Source organism: Miniopterus natalensis, chromosome 14 (genome assembly GCF_054644295.1).
Source record: "Miniopterus natalensis isolate mMinNat1 chromosome 14, mMinNat1.hap1, whole genome shotgun sequence".
Classification (NCBI taxonomy): domain Eukaryota; kingdom Metazoa; phylum Chordata; class Mammalia; order Chiroptera; family Miniopteridae; genus Miniopterus; species Miniopterus natalensis.
This window is the reverse complement of record NC_142094.1, coordinates 57667260-57688023: the sequence shown is the minus strand read 5'-3', so window position 1 is coordinate 57688023 and position 20764 is coordinate 57667260. Positions and strand designations below refer to the sequence as shown.

General features: G+C 44.0%; 2 protein-coding genes across 3 annotated transcripts in view; both read right to left on the bottom strand.

Annotated features, from left to right (window-relative positions):
* The window catches only part of FAM53B (family with sequence similarity 53 member B), an 84516-nt gene extending 74637 nt beyond the window's left edge, over positions 1–9879 (bottom strand). Inside the window, exon 1 of the mRNA XM_016210482.2 lies at positions 9804–9879. The gene's annotated coding sequence lies outside the window, so the exon portion shown is untranslated. The remainder of the gene's footprint in view (positions 1–9803) is intronic.
* Positions 2949–20413, bottom strand: EEF1AKMT2 (EEF1A lysine methyltransferase 2). Of its 2 annotated transcripts, none has more exons than XM_087824043.1 (6): positions 20307–20413; positions 19536–19601; positions 18647–18761; positions 15609–15716; positions 12963–13179; positions 2949–3451 (listed from the first exon to the last, which is right to left on the bottom strand). In XM_087824043.1, exons 1-6 carry the CDS (start codon positions 20411–20413, stop codon positions 3420–3422), a joined length of 645 nt encoding a protein of 214 aa, XP_087680169.1. In that variant the 3' UTR covers positions 2949–3419. The 2 variants fall into 2 exon arrangements, with proteins under 2 accessions (XP_087680169.1, XP_087680168.1); XM_087824042.1 differs by lacking the exon at positions 2949–3451 and adding an exon at positions 9605–9990.
* Between the last annotated feature and the right edge of the window lie 351 nt (positions 20414–20764).

The window sequence follows — 20764 nt, the reverse complement described above, 5'->3', positions numbered from 1 at the left end:
GGGGCTCACCTGGGGGCGCACCTGGGGCGCCGTCGTCCTGCGAAGTGGAGCCCGAGGTATGTTATTTCATCGACCTTGTATCCTGCGAGAGATTTCTAAGGAGGTTTTTGAAAGCAGCCCCTGTGCCTGTTTTGTGCTCTCCTTTTGCCAAAAAAACAAAACACCTCATTGCCTCACAGGGCCGCGCCTGGGCCGCTTGAATGGTTCCACTCATAGACCAGGAAACTCTCTCTGCTGCTTCTAGGGACGTTTAATTGGTTTTAATCCAACGTTTCAACCCCAGCATCAAACATAAATGAACAATTAACTTTCTGAGCTTGTGTGCACTTGGGAAACTATTATATTTCATGGCTATTGCTGAAATATTTCAGCTTCTCACCACACTGGACCCATTCTCTTCCAGAAAACCATGAGCCAACGTCCCCTTTTACAGGACCTACAGCTCACGCCAGTGATTTCTGCTCCAAGATTAGGGTGGACAGCAAATCGGAAGGATTTGTAGATGGTGTGGGATGTAATCCTGGGAAAGCCAAAATGAGCTAACGTGCTGAACACTAAGATACTGGCATGCTTACCCACAAAAAGCACTTTTAAAAGAACTATCAAGGGTCAGTTTAGAAAGAAGCGAGAAACCAGTCGTCCTAGGTGGAATGGAGAGAGGCACAGGGATAATTTGGGAATGTGCCACACTTCCCTAGTGCCATCTGGTCACTGTCACCTCAGCCTTTGAGAGCTTTAGGGATAGATTTTAATTTACTTTTTATTAGGAGGCCTAGAGTGACTCCTGCTGGCAAACATTCAGTTTATTCCTGCAATTACCAGTTCATCGGGTCAACTTGAAAAACAAAATGCAGGGGTCCCAAGCCTGGAAACAATTATCACGACCATTATTCTCATTGCTTTCAGGGTGATTTTCGTCTCACAGGATGCTAAGGGCTGTGGTTGGGGCAGGCTCCTTTGCTGCGAAGCCTCCTTTGCAACCTAAAGCAGCCTGTTTTTCTGGTTCTGAGACTTTATTTTATTGAGAATGTACAGAACTAAAACGCATGCTTCAGGAGCTGTGCTATTAACCAATGAACAGCTAGCTCTCATTTACTTAATGTGAATCTCCAAAGGCTAAAAATACATACATTAAGGCCAGTGTCACTTAGCCTTCCACACTGTATGTAGTAAGTCCTATAGATTAAAAAAACCTCCCACTTTTTAGGGCTACCCAACATAGTTCTTTATTATAAAAAATCCTATCCAGAGACTGTAGGGTCGAGTTTTGCGCGGTTCAGAAGAGTAAATACAAACTCGGTTGAACTCTGGATTTAAGACAATGTAAGCGGCAATCGGGAGGAGGGGGAAGCTGCCTACCTTGTTCAATCCTCAAAGGTCAAAACCAAATCAAAACCAGGTTTACGGTACAGCCAGACACCTAAACACAGATCCATAGGCTAATTTAGGAATAAATCCGTAAGTAATCCAAAAATGATCACTTGTCCCTTTTCCATCATGATCAACCAACACTAATCTGGTTAAGCCACGGCACATCCTGGGAAATATAAACTGTGGGGATTACATAGTCTCACTCCAAGCCCAATACATGAAACCCAGCAGAACTGGCTCTCCTGGCCCCCTCAAAGCAGAACCCGCAAATGGAGGAAGGCCTGAGTGTGGCCGGCGTCCCATGTCCCTCACACTGCCTGGGAGGCTTCACCGTGTCCCTCTCTATAGAGCGCTCCCCCACTCCGAGTTTAAAGCCCTTAAGCAACAGGAGACAAAAAGGGTGTATTTTATTAAGAAAGGGTGTGATCAACAATAACTTGTATCAACAAGCTAATAAAAGTATCCACCTAAGCACTTTTGTGCAGACGAGGGTAAAGGTTGGGTTTTGATACAAGCAGGAAGGAGTGTCCTAGGTAGTTGGTGGGTGTTTTATTTTTGTGCTTTTGGAACAGGACAAATGTGATACTCAAACTAAGCTTTGAAGTTTGAGTGAGGACCAGTCAAATGTTCAGTTTTCCCCACCAAATTTATCTGCACCTACGGTTTGAAAAGAGCTCAGCACTAAAAAATGATGCACGAGTTTGTCTCTGAAAATAACGTTCTTGTTAGACTAACAAAGTTAGTGAAACACACATCAAACCTGTTATCCTGTGCGATGAGCCAGCCCAGCAGCAGTGTGCAGACGTATGTGTGTTAAGTCCTTTATTCAGCCTCCTAAAGCCACCGGCCTCTTTGTCACTGTTTTATTAAAAGCCAGTCATTCACATTTCACACTGTCCTTTCTACAGCTGAAAAGATCTTTTAAAAAGCAGGAATCTTAAAATTTCCTAGAATAGCTAATGGAAGTGCAGACATCACCAAGTCCACCTGAAGCATTTTCAGAGAGACTGGCTACTGAAAACAAGTAAGCAAAATATGCTTCTTTAGGAAATATGGAAAATTTTGATTATAAATGAAAGCCAAAAATCTGAACTTACTATGGGAACAATTGTTTTATGTGGCTCTTACTCAAAAAAATAAGTCCTGTAGTTGCTCCCACATTTATGATCCAGGCCCAACTAACCACCTACCTACACAAGCATGTATGACACACTGAACCTGTTCTCTCCTTTTGTAACTTGTGTTCTGAAACCTCTCCATTGACGAAAAGGTTATAGCTCTGGCTGCCATCTCGTGTGTGTGTACAGACACACACACACACACACACACACACACATATACAGGGTGTGCCCCCCCCCCCCCCGAATGTATACACTTTCACGGCTAATAGCTCAATTCTGAAGATGAAATGCATTTTAATAAACACTGCCCCTATAATTATTCAAAGTGCGTGTATAGCCCAGCCGGGCGTGGCTCAGCAGTTGAGAGTCCACCTAGGATCCAGGATGTCGGGGTTCGATTCCCTGTCAGGGCACATGCCCGGGTTGCGGGCTGCAGCTGATCAATGACTCATCATTGATGTTTCTATCTCTCCCCCCCTCTCCCTTTCTCTCTGAAATCAATACAGATATATTTAAAAAAAACAAAAACCAGTGTGTGTATACATTTTTTGGGAACACCATACATATATATATCCCATATCTATACGCACACATTTCATAAGAGGTACTTCAGTTCTCAAAGACAAAGTTACTTTATGATTCAAGAACTAAGTAAAACAAATTTATTTTCTTTGAAAAGTAACCCAGCATTAAGTTTAATGATACCAATCTAACTCCCGACACAAGACGGAGTTGAAAGCAGCCTGCAGGGGCCGCCTATTGAAATCAGTGCGTGCGAACCTGCACAGCTCTAGCCCATTGAGGCCGAGGCCTGCCAGCTGGGCCCGCATTGTGCACCACAGGGTGCGGGCCGTAAGCCCAAGTCCGGGCACAGACCCTGCTTCCAAGTGGGCAGGTGCCGAAAACAGCAAATGTCACGCTTGCAGCTCACTGGACGGCAGAGCGCTGGGTGAAACAGGCTAGAAAGAACAGAGCGACAGTTAGAGCTCAGTTCAGCTTCATGTTACTTTGTTTTCTTTTTTGCAAAGTTAACAGTAGCTATCGGTGTTAGGTGCTACAACAAAGTACAAGCCATGAAAAAAACAGACACTGAAAAGTTCACGCATGATAACCAAGCAAAAATAAATATAATGAAGGCCTTTCGCTATGTACATTCAAAGTTACTGGTATATGTAAAACTTATCAAACAATTTACTATTTTAATACTGAGATTCAGAAGCACAATTACTTCGGCCTTTCCCTGATCTATTTAGGATCTTAGCTGACGTAGACCTAATGAGTAGCATGATAACATGTTTCTCCAAACACATAACTAAACACAAGTGACAATACTTTCACAGCTATACACTGAATTTAACTTAGAAGATATTTAAATACTAAATGTTTGTCATTATCTTCAAATAAAAACAATTTCAATTTTTCTCTTAAAACATTCTTTAGCCTTGGCCAGTGTGACTCAGTTAGTTGGGTGCTGTCCCATGCACCAAAAGGCTGCTGGTTCCATTCCCAGTCGGGCACATGCCCGGGTTTCCGGCTCGATCCCCACTGGGTGGCATGCAGGAGGCAGCCAGTCGATGTTTCGATCTCATTGATGTTTCTCCCTCTCCCTTCCTCTCTAAAAATCAGTGAAAAATCTTTAAAAAATGTGTGTGTGTGTGTGTGTGTGTATATATATATTTTAGTAGAATTCAGATTTAGCATTTGAGATACAAGCCCAAACTTTCTTCATTTTTCTCTTCTGCCCACTGTCTACCATATAAGTCACTGCCTCAAGAAAAATCTATTTTTAACTCATCCCGGGTGATATGCTCAAAGCTACTGCTATCCTGCCTAACCCCATAAAAATGAAACGAGTGAGCTTCATTCTCCTTAGGTAGTGAGGAAACTAGTAAACTAGATACAGTTCATGATGTCACACAGTTTAAGTGATTTGCCTAGGTTCCAATCACTTTTTTCTCCAAAATTTAGTATTAAAAAAAAATCATTTCTCTTTGGTATTTATTCTACTACTTAACAAATGTTAAACACAAATTATCTGTTACTATATTAAAAGAACCAAAATAAATTTCAAGTTCAGAAAATAATCTGATATTGTATTTGTTGAAAATTAAATTAGTCAAATGGACTTAGTAACAAAATGATCTCTCTTAATTTTGGCTGTATATGGTCTTTATCATCCAGAGATTCCCAGAAGAACCCTCAGCTCACCAAACGAACAAACCTTTGAAAAAGGCAGCTTATTCCACGGTGAGGCCCAGAGTACGAATTCCCCTTATTTAATCCAGTTGTTTTTTAATTAAAATAGTAACCGCAACAGCCCTGCTGGGTGGCTCAGCTGGTTGGAGTGTTGTCCTGTACACCAAAAGGTTGCCAGTTCAATTCTTGGTAAGGGCACATACCTGGGTTGTGGGTTCCGTCCCGCATCGGGGCACATGTGGAAGGCAACCAATGTTTCTCTCTCACATCGATCTCTCTGACTCTCTCCTCCTTCCTCTCTCTAAAGTCAATAAAAACACATCCTCCGGTGAGGATTTAAAAAAATTAACACACCTACAACAACTGGCCCTTGCAACTACAAAGCCCTATGGAATTCTGTCCTCTGTCTTGAACAAAGCATATTATCAATGATTTGACCCAACTGGCCCTCTTCACGGAACCAGAGCTTCCCTTTTAGACCTGCTATGACTGCTCCTCAAAAATCAACAAATATCATTCTCATTAAAAAAAAAAAAAAAAAAAAAAAAAAAAAAAAAGCAGCAGCATAGGAACAGTCGCAGTGGATCACAGACCTCAAAGGTTCTACTTACAAATACACGTGTAGTTTTCACACACAAGTCCAGGCCTTTCTTCCTGAACTCGCACACAGCTCTTCAACCCAGCGTTTATTTTATTAAACACCATATTATGATTTTCCCCATTCAGATTCTGGCGAGGCTGCTTGCTGAGGACATGGCAGGAAAACCTAATTATCGCTCCTTCGGTGCATCTAAATTTATTTCATTACCCAAACCAGCAGCACGGGGCCGAGGCTGCTGCAGAAGGGCAGCCGGATCCGGAGTGCAAGCTGCCTCCCCGCCCCCGAGTCCCAGGGTTGGAAATCATCTTAACGTGTTTCACCCTCTCATTTTTTTAGCCAGGATGTACTAAAATTAGATGGGAACAAAGGGCTGACATTTTCATGGGAGAGGAGGGGCTGGAGGAACAGAGAGCCGGCAGCACCCCCTCTTCTACCTTTAGCCGCCACCTCCCGACCACCCCGTCTCTGGAGCGGGGAGGCGAGAGCGGGGACCAGCCGTCCAACAGGGCCCCCGTCCTGCCACCCTCGCCGGTGACAATCATGCTTCATCCGGAAGGACGCTGATGACGAGCGATGAGTCCCGCTCGCGGTCTCCCTGTGCAACCAGCCTACGCTCCTCGGACAACCCCCGGGACACACTAACTGCTGGCGCGAATGTACACTTCCAGGCGTCTGGAAAACATGCACTAGACTGGCTTTCTGAGAAAGCTCCTGACTGTGCGCAGTGAAGGCCACCTACCGACCCGTACTCCCTGCTGCCGCAATGACAGTGTGTCCTTAAAAATGTGGCAGAAAACAGTGTCTTCAGGTGAGGAAAACAGGTTCTGTTTTTTATATTGTCCTCTCACCAGCGAGGCCAGCAACTTGCAAACGCTTTAAGACACAGTGGACGGGGGCAGTCTGTCTGTCTGACAACGGTGTCAGCAGGACACAGGCACCGGCTGCCAGCCTCTAGCGCCCCGTTTCTCGAGTTCACCTCTGTAACAGCAGCCGATCGGTGCACTGGTGTCTTGGGAATTCTCCTCCCTCTTTACTTGGGTCTCCTGGGCCACGCTGCAGGGCCACACGGAGACAGCTCAGCATTCAGTCTGGGAGCTTCTCAGGACCAGGCTAAGGCACTGGGTGTAAAGATTTTAAAACTCGGTATGTACTGACTCAAGCTCTTTTTTCTGGCTCCTGGAGCCCATCCTGACATCCAAGCTGGAAATGAATGATCTTTCAGCAACACTCCAGGGACTGTGCTAAGGTCACATTCAATCATTCATTAGGCTTCTCCCCCTCGCTTTCAGGCGTCCATTGTGGAGCCGGTTTTATTCAGCATTTATGTAGCCTGTGGGCCTGGGCATTTGTCTGCTTAATGTTGAGTTTCACTGCTATGCCCCTAACATGGGAATCTATCAACTGACCAAAGAATTTCAAACTATTCTTTTACTTTTCTAACAAATTGCATGGTGTGTATGGAGAATAAATTAGCATTAATTTTCCTGAATTAACTGTTAATAAAACATGCTCGTGGGCTCCCCCTTCTTCTCAGGACATCTCTGCTTCCTGCCTAATGAAGAGACATGACAAGAGTCTTCTAATTTCCCCCCACTTTGCAATGTCCTTCCAGCTATCCTGCTCCTTGTCTTCTACAATCAAGCTCGAGGTAACGGACAGCCTCCTTCCAGGACACCCCGTACACCACTGGCCAGAGGTTACCACGGTGGCACAGGCCGGAGCACACACACTCGAGCTCACAGCGCCAAACACAGGCGATCAAGCCCAGGTCTCCTCACAGCAGAACGCTGGCCTGGAGAGCAAATGATTTTTCACAAATTTTGTATTTTTTTCATTGTAGGCTACCAGACACACACATGCACACATCAATATATAAAATGAAGCTATTTAAGAGAACATAAATCAAAGTCTATTAGCCTAAGCAGGGATAGTCTATTTCTTTACAAATCAATTTAAGAAAAATTATTCCAAAACCACATAAAACTTAATACTAATAGAGGTTCATGAAAAACTAAGGTTTCTAGATTCTACTCTGGACAAGTGTGGATAAGTGAATGGAGACATGTTTTATCCATACAAAGGCTAAAAACCTTTTGTATGTATTTTCCTCCCTTCTTCCCCCAAGACAGAAAACTGCATGCACATCACAGATGAGGAAGACCGGCCAACTCACGGCTACCCGATGGGGAAAATCACTAAGAACAGTTCGTGCTTATTTTAAAATGATTTCAGTCAAGCTGCCAAGCGTAGTGTCAGGTTTGATCCTCATGTGCATAAGTGCCAGTCCCAGAAAGCCCGCTGACGGGCGCACCTGGCTTAAACACAGCGTTCTAGAAACTTTGTTTGCTAATTGGGGCACCCGCCCATTCAGGCCTCAGACCCCTCTAGATGCTCCCTCCACACAGAAGGGCCTGTTGTGCAGTAATAACATCATAATGAAAAGCAACAACTCTGTACAGGCTCCAGAGAGAAATCGCGTTTGCATTTCAAACAAGTTTCCCCAAAATAAGAGTCTTTTGATGAAATAAATTACTATTCCAACTTCTTGTCCAGAGAAAACAGTGCTCACTACATACCCCACTGCTCTGACTGCGTCATTTCTTTCCCAGTCACCCACACAGTCATGTGATCTAACGCAACTAAGTCTAACAGTAATGCATTTATGACTTGTTGCAGCAACTCGGCGGCATTTACTGGCCTGGTGTGTAAAGCATGGTATTATTTGAAAATACTAATCTATTGTTAGTATTTTTGGACCTTCTATTTGTTCTGATTTCAACCTCTGAAGGCTGGTTTCCAGCGGGATTCAACTGGTAAGAAGAGATGACAACTCCCTTTTCCTAACCTTACCAACAGCTCCATTATTTCCCCAAATCCTTCATCTCTGCAAACAGATCAACATACCCCTGTGATACACTCAAGGATCTTTTCAACAAGGGCCCATTCCCAGCTCTTAGTGAATCAAACCCAGCGTCTCCTTCTGGTCGCACAGAAAGCCTGTTTTGTTCGATTGGTGCTTTAAAAGAGCATGTACATAACAGCTCGAAATTCCAAGGAAGTACTTAGATACTGTTATCACATCTGAAATCAAGGAATAGTAATGTGAAAAAAACAACAAGGACCAGATCTCCTCACTAAATTAAAAACTATGTGTCTATGGTGTAAGATCCTATGTCTAGTCTGTAAAATCAACACAATATGTTTAAAAGTTTAAAAACATATATTTTAATGTCTCATCTTTCAAATGTTAAAAACCCAAGCTTTTCAAAGACGTTATTTGTGTTTAAAGTTTATGTAAATGTCTTCAGTTACCTTGTGCAAGGCAGGTAGGAATCTTAATGGTTGATTAATGTTGATCTAAATCAAACAGCCCTGCTGCCCCCACTCTAGGGCAAAAATTGAAGGAAAGTGAAAGGACGTGATGCCCAACTTCCTCGTCACCAGTTCACATCTGCCAGACACACACAACTCTCCTCATTCTGTGGCCCAACATCATCAAATAGCATGTTACTTTTTTAAAAAATGTATATGACTACATTATTAAAATATTAGCCCAAATACAAAACAGCATTAAATATTAATAGACCTTATCTTTTCAGAAATCTCAATACATTGCTTCTCTTACTAATCAGCCACTAACTGGAGCACCTGCCCCACATGCCTCGGGCTCACACACATGCACAAACGCAACCCCACCACCCACAGGAGGACACAGGCCCGTCCCCAGGGGGCCGGTCCTCAGAGAGGCGGAGCGAGCGGGTGAGAAGGGAAGGACGGCCCACTAGTCACACCACAGGGCAGGTCAACACTATCGCAGGAGCTGCAGGGCTCCCAAAATAACTGCCCGGCTTCCCAGCAGCATTTTCTCAGGACCGTCCTACTTCCCCACTGAACTGGGCAGAAACCCAGGGAAGAGGGTGGGCCTTAGAGTCAGCACCAGACAGCAGTCTTGACCCCTCCCGCGCGGACACATGGAAACAGGGACAGGACTCAGTGAGATAACGTAACATAGTGCTAGCCTGTAACAGCACCGCTTAGTTCTTTCCTTCTAGGTATCCCTCACACTGTAAAATACCATCGGCCACAAAGTACAAGCTCAATTAATATTTCTGGCCAACTGATACACTGAACCTGATTTTGTTTAACTATATGCATGAAGGCTAGAGGATTTTCTCAGATATTAAATAATTTTTTTTAAAAACCACCGTTCAACCCAAAATTGGTTATTATTCTAGCCCTGGGATAGCTTCGAAATCTTAATACAGAGTTGTAGTCAATTACACTTTACCAAGGCACAGAAGTCAGGAATCCACACTTTCTATAAATTCATTTACTGCTTTAAAGTTTTTAACTCTCCAGCAGGTACAGGAAATTGTTTTTAATCAAAAGGAGAATATTTACATGTCAAATACAAAAGAACACTTAAAATTATTTTTGGTTGATCTCTAACACCCAACCGCTTGCATGCCCATGATTTCTTGTATCTGTTCACCGTGTGCATCCTGTGTACTTACTAAGCATTTATCTGCACCTGCATTTTCTGCGTCAGGTTTACTTGGATGGAGAGCTTCTTTAAAGTCTATCTGAATTCATCCAATGAAAAGTCTCACGTTTTTTGGAAAACCAATGCGGCTACGCTGTTTCCAGATCTGCCTCCAAAGCTGAACCTGGGTGTTGGCAACTCTTCAAAAAATTCAAATCCTGTCAGACAAAATTCAAATACTCTTATTAGGGATTACATCCCAGTTAAAAGAAGCTTGTATTAACAGTGCACTTTCAAACCCTTTACAGGACTATGTGATTCCAATGCCTGCACCGTGACTGCGTTTCACTGACTTTTCACTTCTACTCTGTGTCTGTGTGTGCGCCCGAAACACTCCGCACTGAACAAGGAACATGTGAGACTGGAAACAAACTGCAGAAAAGAGGCTCTGTTCCCATCCACCCCGTTTCCTGCGCGTCCTGCCGATCCCCTCGCTCCCGCATCCCCTACAGCCCGCTTCACCTGCCCGCAGGAAGCAGCGACCGTGCGTCGAGCTCTTACCAGGTGTTAAGCACTGTTTTAAGTGCTTTATATGCAGTAATGCAACTGATCTGCACCACACATACAAAAACTTAATACAGAAAGGTTAAATATCGTGGAAATAAAAGCAAGTCTGTAAGATGAAAAAGTTCTGGAGATGGTCCTGGCGATGGCTGCACACAGTCGGTGTACTTGATGCCACTGAGCTGTGCACTTAAAATGATCAGATGGCAAGTCTTACGTTATATATACAGGGGCAAGCGAAAGTAGGTTTACAGTTGTAAGTACACAAAACGGCTTATTCTTGTATTTTTACTTATTCTTGTATTATTATTATTAACCTACTTCTGCCCACCCCTGTATTTTACCACAATAAAAAAAAGTTTGTAACCAAAGATCAAAACCCAAACTGAACTAATGAAGGGTCTGCAAAGACAAGAAACTAGAAACTTTCAAAGTAGCATAATGTGGTGTTAAAAAAATAACAACATGTATTTAAAAGTCCTGGGTTCAAGTCCCAGCTCTACCACTTAGTAATAAAAATTTTCACGAGAAAATGAAGCTGTCTATGAATTTTCCAGGACAAGTCTTTTAACTTCCTGGACTGACCCTAGAGAACTGAAGTTATTATGTTTCAATAGATAACACAACAAAACATTAAAAGTGGTTGTATTCCAGAGACAGATAACGAATTATTTCAATTCTTTTAATCTATATGCTTATGTGTTGGGTTCAATATTTTTCAATTTTTTTCATAACAAGTCTGGATTACTTTAGTAGTAGGATAGGTCTTGGGGTTGTTGATTTTTTTAATTCAGTAGTTGTAAGAAAGACAAGTTCTTTGGACATCAAATCAGACTATGTAATATCTGGCAAATGTTTCGAGAAATCCTCGCCAGAGCAAATGACAACACAAAATGTTTATATGTAGGTCAGGCTATGGAGGAAAAACGCAAGAGTCATTTCAACAGTTCTATGAACACTTGTACTTCAAATAAGGAAACAACCGTAAAGGCCGGGGAAGGAAGCTCTACCCTAGCAAAGGGACCGGGGGAGCCGACCCTGAGAAGCCGGTGACGAGCCCATGGCGGTGTGTCTGTCAGCGTCCTATCTACCTGCAAAGACAACTCTCCGAGAGGCACACCTAAAACGTCTTCAGTCGTATGTCATTATTTCTCTTACATTTCCTGTTGTAACATTTCACTGATTTAAGTTCGTATTTTGCTCTAAAACTGAGCGTGAGTTAAAGACTTTACAGTAGTTCTCAGGCACAGACACACTATTAAACCCTCATTACCAGGCTCAAGTCTGTTCCTCATTATCAAGGACAAATATCTGTTTTGTCTGTGGTCGGGGGACAGAGAACACCTGCATGCAGAGCCAGGCAAGGGCCTCGTCCAAACGGCGTCACTGACAGTTACCGACCCTGCCCAGCCTCAGGAGGAGGGAGGGCTGCTGATGCGGGGTCTCAGCGGTTCTAGAGGAAGCACGTTTAACATGGGAGATAATAAAATTAATGGCATAAAGTAAAAGACGAGAAATCACTGGAATTCTTGTTTTCCGCAGGCTCATATTCCGGCCCCTCACACTCAGGTTGTCATTACACAGCCTGTGGAGCCACCGTGCAAAGGACGCGAGTCACAAAGGATGCGCGTGGTGTTCTTCGCTGCCGCGCCCTCGTTCCCAAGAACACCGCCCCGGTGAGCCGGCAGCCCGGCCAGAAACAGCTCCCCCGCCTGCGACGGCTCAGGCTCAGGCCTTAGCCACAAATTAGGGCCCTATCATTTATTAGTACTCCACTCTGAAAATCCCTCCCATCTTTTAAAAAAATCCCAATCTGAAAGGAAGCTAAGGAAAAAACAAGCAAGTATCTAGTTACAGACCCGCAGGGCACCTTCCCAGAAACGCCTGTGCGGGTAAGACCTTCCCCAGGACACGGGACAGCGCGCCAGGGCGCGCAAGCTACATGCAAACAGGTATCGACTCTCGCGGCTCACAAAATTCCCACTTGGTGGACACAGCACCTGTCATACTTTGCTCATGGGGCAAAAGAGGATCCTGTCTTGGCACCAAAAATCTTGAAAAAGGTAGAGATTTCCTTGAGAACAAACAGGCCGTATTTCTACTATTGAGTCCCTACATTTTATTTCTGGGCAATGTTAAAAATAATTGTTCTGTATCTGCTGAGAACAGTAAGGCAAATCCTAAACATCTAAATGACCACTAGAAAGACAGACAGCGCATCTATAACATTATCAAACTCTCATCACGTAAGACTTTAACAAACGCTGCTTCCATCTGCGGGACTGCTGGTGGCGGGGCGTCCAGGCGCTAAAGGCAGAGCACAGTACCTGTGCCTCGTTTGTCTGCTTCCAAGTACTAGGTCATGCAGCTTAAATAAAGAACTTGATGTTTATAGGCTCATAAATTTAGTGCTTAACTGCCAGGATTTCTTGGAAATTTTTAGACAGGACTCTGGATCTCAACTAATATTACTTCTTTGTGCTTTGCATCTACAGTTAGAAGTATCGCCGAGGTTATTAACAGAGAAGAGAGGCAGCAATTCCCACAAATAGGAAAGTAAGACACTGTAACACCAAGGGGACAACCCCGAGGAAAGCATGCATTCGAACAACACAGAGCCCATTACCTGCACTGAATTCATTTAGCAGCTCTTCCTTGGTCCAATTACACGAGGTTATTAGAAAATAGCCTTTCACTGCCAACACCCTGGAGAGAGATTCCACGTACTGCTTTCTCTTCTCAGCTGCATTGTCAGGATTGAGGCTTATGGCATCGAAAGTCCCTTTGTCAATACAAATATGAAATCCAGACAGCTCTGGGGAAAGATTCAGAAAGTCTTCTACCTACATTGAAAACCAACGCTTGTGTGAGAACTGTTAACACCACCTTTACTGAATTTAAAAGTCACAGATAAAAGTACCCATGCATTATGATGGCATTTTACATGTAATAAGCATATTTTAACTTTATAGCTCACTTTTATGTGCTCCATTCCGAGATCATTAAAGCTAAGATTAGCAGGAGAGACGATAGACGACAGTGTTTCCCGGACATTCCAAATCTCTACAAATTTGGAAACAAATCAAAGCCAGGTGTACTGCCTCATAAGACCAGCACACAATGGAGCTCACAGTTATTTCTGCTGAAAAGCAGAGCTTTGACGTACTCTTAAAAATGACAAAAATTATCTGGAACCCAAACAGGTCACTAGAAATAAGATGATTTTTAGCTAAGGTTACAAGTTGTGAGACCTAAAGTAAAAAGGTAAATAAAAGTTCTCTTGCTTTGACTCAGCAGCTTACAAAGCAACCAATGGATGTAGTGAATGACATAAAGCTTAAAAAATTAAACGGCTATTTCAACTAATCACTTAACTTTACAAATATCACTCACTTTAAAATCTGAAAGTGATACATCAGCATCTCATTTTCAACAGCCACTGTCAGCACAAAAGCACCTGAAACAGTGAGCTACCCAATTTCATGAAACACTCAAAGCAACCTGCCAATAAACTTAATTCTGGAAAACTACTTTGAAAAAGTAACTCCACAATTAGCTGATTATTCATACAAACTTAAAAAGTGATCATAAATAACATGTTATCCAACACTCCCCTACTGTTCAGCTATAAAGTGTGGACCTTTTGTTTGCATACATTGGAAGGTGGGCTTTCCCCTCCCTCGCACCCAAGCAGTGACTATCCCTGAAGCAAAATCATGACTGCCACTCTCAAGAGCTGAGTTTGGAGAAGTTCCTACCTAAAATGCCTGTATGAAAACACATATTTACTCAACATTTTCGTAGACACCTATTAAATGCAGGAATTTTTCAGGCCCTGGGAGTATAACAGGAAACAAAAGAGGAAAGTTAACTGTATAAGGCTATACCTACAGGGAGAGGCAAACAATAAATAAGCTCAACAAATAATGTCAGATAAAGTGCTGTGAGGGAAATAAAACCAGAAGGAACACAGGGAGTGAACGGCAAGAGGTGCTTTAGAAAGGGTGGCAGGAAAGGCCTCTCCAGGAAGGCGACACCGAGCAGAGATCGCAGTGAGGAACAAGCGAAGATCTGGGGGAGCCATATAGGCAGAGCGCGCCAGGGATGACGGCTGGAGAGGACAGACTGGCCGTGTGTCAGGGGCAGAAACGGGACTTCGGCATGGTGATGAAGAGGGAAGGAGGCAGACACGAGGGCTCCTTAAGGCTGCAAAGGGTTCAGACCCACTCTGGACGCAGGGGGAAGCCCCTGGAGGCTGGGGAACAAGGAAGTCCAGCGCTGATTTGCATTTTAAAAGGTCACTCTGGCTGCCCTGTGGTTATAGTCAGGTGGGTGGTCAGAGTGGACACGGGGAGGCCGAGTAAGAGGCTCCTGCAGTTGCCCAGGCAAGAAATGATGGTGGCTCAGATTTGAGAGGGAGCAGGGGAAAGACCAAGGAATGGTTACATTCCCGATTTGCTCTGAAGACAAAACCAACAGAACTGAATACAGAATTTAAAGGAAAGAGAGGAATCAAGGATCACTCCTTGGGTTTCGGGCTAGTGCAACCGGAAAACGAATGGTGGTATCGTTAAAGAGATGGGAAGGGGGTCTGGGGGATGCAGGTTCAAGGAAGCCAAGACGATCATTTTGGACTGACTGAGAGACTATTAGCTATCCAAGTGGGACTATAAAATACACAGTGTTTCTATCATTCCAGAGCTCACAGGAGATGCCTAACTAGAAATATAAAAGCGAGAGACCTCACCTCCTCACAGAACACAAAAATAAACTAAGGCCCTTCCGGGAGTGGCTCTGAGGTTGAGCATCGACCTAGGATCCAGGCGATCGGGGTTCGATTCCCAGTCCGGGCACATGTCCGGGTTGTGGGCTCGATAAATGACTCTCTCATCATTGATGTTTCTATCTCTCTCTCTCCCTCTCCTTCCCTCTCTCTGAAGTCAATAAAGATATATTTAAAAAATAATTTTAAAAAAATAAAATAAAATAAGTAATCTTTGGTGGCATTATCCGACTTGATGCATTTCCAACTTTTAATCGAGTTCACTCAGAGTCAGGATTACTTGAGTTTTGCAAACACAAGGGGAGGGATGAACACACTTGCACAAGAGGGAGGAAATAACTCTCCCAGCTGACCAGACTAAAGATTTTAATAGTTACTTAACAATGCTTCCTTTTGGGTTGTTTATGACTGATACGCTTTAGAAACATTTAAATTTTACAAATTTTATTAGAAATAAAAATAAATCATAGTAAAAGAAATAACAGTTACCTTCAACTTAATGTCAGATAACCCTTCTTTCTCTATGATGCGCCCAGAAAGCTGTATCGCTGAAGGAGAGTAATCAATGCCAGTAACATCAGAGAAACCACACTTTGCCTAGAGACAGAGAATTCTATACTTCAGTTTTAAAAAGTCTTAATATACTGTCATGCCTATGAATTATAATATTCCTTCAGGACTGGGACTGTTTTATTTATTTTTAATAGATCAAGTAACATATGCCATCCAGTAATCTACAATGTTTACATTTTATTATAGAATCAAAACAGAAACTAAAATTTTAAATTTATAGAATGTGACAATTCATTTGCTTTTATAATATTTTATTTCCTTTTCAAAAGGAAATTTGTTTTCTCAAAGATAATGAGAATAGTTGTATGTGTAATATTTCTGCACTCAAGCAGAAAAATGTAGTACTAATTTCTGATGTTGATATGCTCTAATTCACACATAAATCGGTCATTAATTTTACTTAACACAATTAAGTTATATGAATACATTAAATGCACATGAAGTATGTTATTCATTTAAAAAGTTCCTCCAGTGTAATTATAAATTATGCTACACTCCAACAACCATGTGATTAACACTCAACACTTGCATAGTATATTTTGTTTTTGAAATATGTCATACATTCCAATAGACCTTTACCAAAAGCCTACAAGGTTGGGCCAAAAAGTGAAATTAAGCTCATTGGACTTAAGAGTTTTGAGACTAAAAATGTAGCACCAACTACTGACTAGCCATCGGAGCCCATCTAAGGGCGTCTGGCACCTGTGCCAAAGCATAATGGCTGCTGAGCTCCACCCCGTGGCCTAACTATGCTGAATGTTAGCCCCACCCGGCCAGAGAGAACATCAAAGGCTGTCAAGAAAGGAAGGTGCGAGGTGCAGTGCAGCCCAAGTTCCTCCTGCTCCTCACAACTTACTAGACGACGACTCTCTTCAAAACGTAACTGACTCCAACACTATCCACCAGCTCACCCACACTTTTCAACACGAAGTGACTGAGCCCTAATCTAAACTCAAGCGCACACCGATTACTTCCACAGAGCATTTTGCTCCCTTTGATTATGTTTATTTTTAATCTTAAAGGCTACTACCCTTCTTCGATGCCAACCTCCTACTCTGAGCTGTCTCACTCCATACTTTCTGCGGTTTTCCTCAAAGCCTTCCCTATCAGACCCAGAACACAGAACGATTCCAACGACTGACTCTGACCGAGTCCCTCTTCGCCCGTGCCTGGTTACTCCTCTAGTAGAACTTAAAACAATCGTGAACTGATGTTTTAGGTTTCTAGAATAATCATCCGAAGCTTCAAAATATCTCCAATAATTTTCATGTTAAATTTCTGGACTCAGTGAGAAATAAGCAGATAGCCAAGGATACAATAAATGACAAAACCAGAAGAAAAACTGGGAAAAGACCCACAGAAGACCCAAATTAAAGAATAAGAAACAGATTTTAAAACAACTGAAATAAATAACAATTTGGAGGATTTTGACAGATAACTGAAAACTACAGCAAAGAACCAAACAAATAAATGAAAAATGTAACAATTAATTTAAGACACTGCCCAACACCAGACTAAACTCAAAGAAATAAGCGAATTGGAAGAAAGGTCAGAAGAAAATACCTGTTAGGTATAGGATGACAAAAGTATGGAAAATTAAAAACAAGAAAAAACATATAATTTAGCACAAAGTATAATATCTAACATTTACATAATAGGAATCTTAAGAGGAGAGAAATGAGAATGGGGCAGAAGAGAAAATGGTATATGGATGAGAATTTTTTTATTTTATTTCAGAGAGCGTAAGGGAGAGGGAGAGAGAGAAGCATCAATGATGAGAGTCATTGATCAGCTGCCTCCAGCACGCCCCCTACTGGGGATCGAGGCAGCAAACCCGGGCATGCGCCCTGACCAGGAATTAAACCGTGATCTCCTAGTTCATGGGTGGACACTCAACCACTAAGCCATGCTGACCAGGCAAAATTTTTTTTTAATATCAACAAAGAACCCCAAGCCACAAATTCAGTAATTTCTGTAAATCCCAAGGCACGATTTAAAAACAAAAAAAAACAAAAACCAGTATACTACAACATTATCTCATGAAAACCAAAAACAGGAAAATCTCAGAAGTATCCAGGGAGCAAGAGTGGGCTGAAAAATTACCTTCAAAAGACTGGAAGGCAATAAGACTGACAGCCGACGATAACTCATAGAGGATGAAAGCCAAAGACAATGAAAGAAAAACACCAATCTAAAATTATATACCATATATACATCAAAAATATTCTCAGATGCAAAAAGCTCAGTGAACCTCAAATTAGGTAAGCAAAAAGAAATCCAAGCACCAGCACATTATAAGCAAACTGCTAAAAACTAAGACACAGAAAAAAATCTTGAAAGCATCCCCCAAAAAAGGTCACATAACTTAGAACAACACAACAATTCAAATGATATCCTTACAAATTAAGACAGTAAAACCATCTAGGAAGAAGCCTTAGTCTTTTCCTTCCTCACAGCACAGGGCATGGCATGGACACATCAGAGACTCAGAACACTGACGGTACAGCCAATAGCAGAACCTGTATCAAATGCGGTTCCATGGACAAGATGCTCTTTTCAAGCCATATGCTCAGCTAAGGTATATACGTTCTACTGAAAGTGCAGAAAGTCATCTTCCTTTTATACACATAGATTTCTGGAGTTTTGAGCTAGAAGAAACCAATAGAAATCACCAAGTAACAACCTTTAGGAAAGAACTGAAGCCCAGAAAAATTAAGTGGTTTGCTCAAAGTCAAGGTCATAGCGGGGATGGCCACGACTAGGACTCAGATCGCTTGGCTTCTCATTTAGCTCCTTCTCACAATCCATGCAGCCTCCCTTTTGTACCAGGTGACTCCTCAAAATAAGTGGTATGATTGCTTTACTACTTTAAGATGATCAGTATCTGCAATTGCAAGTTTTTTAAATTTCATTTTAAAATTTGGTGCTAACACATGAATACTAAAAGTACCAACAAGTTCAACCAGGAGAACACCATTTCCAGTTCCAATATCAAGCACTGAAGCATCCAATGGAATCTTGTGTTTCTGCATCCATCTTACTAGTCGATTCATACTCTCTTCCCCAAACCTATTGAAAACAGAGTCAGTTAAACAACAGAGGGATACAGAGCAAAGGTTACAACTATATTCCATCAAAGCAAGTTATTCAACATGCTCAATTAAGCCCTTTTTTAAAGTAAAAGGTACTACCTGTGACTGCTTAAGCTTCATCTCTACTATTATTTAGGAAAAATCACACCCAGAAGCAGAACAGCATAGGTAAGATCGGTATAGTCCTTATTAATGTTCCTCTGCATCAGCATTAACACTTGTACATACCGATGGCTTGAAATTCTACTGTTTAGTTAAGAAGGACGATTATAGGAAAGGAGTAATTTCCTAACACTATCATCAAATTTAAATCTAGGCCATTAGCCCGGCTGGGCGTGGCTCAGCGCAAAGGATCCAGGATATCACAGTTCGATTCCTGGTCATGGCACATGCCTGGGTTGCGGGCTCGATCCCCAGTGACTTTTTCATCCTGCAGGAGGCAGCTGATCAATGACTCGTCAGTGATGTTTCTCTCTCTCTCTCTCCCTTCTTCTCTCTGAAATCTATAAAGACATATTATAAATAAATAAATTATAAATAAATAAATAAATAAATAAATAAATAAATAAATAAATAAATCTGGGCCATTGAAAGAGAAAGTTCTTTAAATCTACCGGCTAAAGCCAGAATCACTCAAGGTCGCCAAGATTTTCAGGCCACCTTCCTCTGGGAGACACACTTAAAAGATAAAGACGCGCACACACGCACACAGGCTCTTCTACATCCACTTACACTGTTCCCGTTAACTCACCAGATTTCTCCTGCGTCTCCATACTCCTGGAAAGTGCGCAGTTCTCGCTCATAGACAGCATCCCAACTATGCAGACAACCAAATGCAAAGCAGAGTCTTCAGTTACTCTGTACTGTGAGCTAAGGTATGTCCCTGGTCTGTCAGAGACGCAGGACGCACGCGTACGACGTCACCAGCGTCAGCAGGTGCACGTCGCTCAAGTCTCTCAACGTCTTTGTGTTTAAAAAGCGAAAGGCACAGACAAGCAGAATAAGCTCCCACAGGTGAGGCGCTCAGAGCAACGCCTGCTACGTAAAAAGGCTACGTTTTAGCTTAAAAAACACACAATACGAAGTATTTGTTCAAGGATCCCGGGGTCCCCAACACGAGCCCAAACTTCCACTTTAAAACGTGTGGAAACCAGATTCTCCACCCACACGGGGTTACCCGCAGCGGGGCTCGGGGGGAACCCCGCCCCCGCCGGGGTCCGGGCCTGCCCCCCAGCGTCCCCCGCCTCCCCGGGCGCTCCCGCCCCCCGCCCCTCCCCCGCCCCGGCCCAGGTTCGACACCCCAAAAGGCCTCCCCCGAGACCGAAGCCCGCCCCGAAACCCAGGACCCATCAGATGTCGGCCCCTTTATCTGTCCCATCGCCCCCAAGCCGAGCCTCCGATCCCCCCCTTCGCCCCGTCGCGCCCCGACCCTGCCCCCCATCCTCCGAGCCCCCGCCCTCCGTCCCCGACCCCGGGGCGCAGTACCCCCAGCGCCGCCCAGCCTGCCCCGCGCCGCACTCACTGCTCTCGGGTGCCCAGCGCCGACGGGGCGAAGCCCTCGCCCCCGGGACCGGCCTCTCGGGGCCGCGCCGCGCCCCCCGCGCCCCCCGCGCCCCCGCCGGCGCTCATCCCGCCCCGCGCCCCGGACGGCGTGCGCCGGCCATCGAGAGGCGCGCGGGCAGAGCGGACGCGCGGGCGGCTGCTCTAGGCGACGGGAGGTCTCCCTCTCTACTGCTCCCGGCCCGCGGGGTCCTGGCTCCGCCTCCGTCCCAGACCCGGGCGGGGCCTCGGGTCCCCCCGCCCCCGCCCCAGCCTCAGGCGCACCCCTCCCCCGGGGCGCGCGCCCGAGCGCCTGTCTGTCCGCGGGCGGCCGTTTGTCCGGGGTTTGGAGGTTGGCGCTGGGTGAGCCGCACTAGGAGCCCGAAGCCCACTCCGCCCCCCCGACGCCGCGCCTCCGCCCCTCCCGGGGGCGGGGCTGGG

What these genes read in the sequence shown, in the direction of transcription:
- EEF1AKMT2 (XM_087824042.1), bottom strand. Translation starts at nt 20,413, where the DNA reads ATGAGCGCCGGCGGGGGCGCGGGGGGCGCGGGGGGCGCGGCGCGGCCC. An exon ending in GGAGACGCAGGAGAAATCTG is followed by an intron (nt 18,762 to 19,535) that starts GTGAGTTAACGG and finishes TGTTTTCAATAG; the next exon opens with GTTTGGGGAAGAGAGTATGA. An exon ending in GTGTTCTCCTGGTTGAACTT is followed by an intron (nt 15,717 to 18,646) that starts GTTGGTACTTTT and finishes CTCTGTCTCTAG; the next exon opens with GCAAAGTGTGGTTTCTCTGA.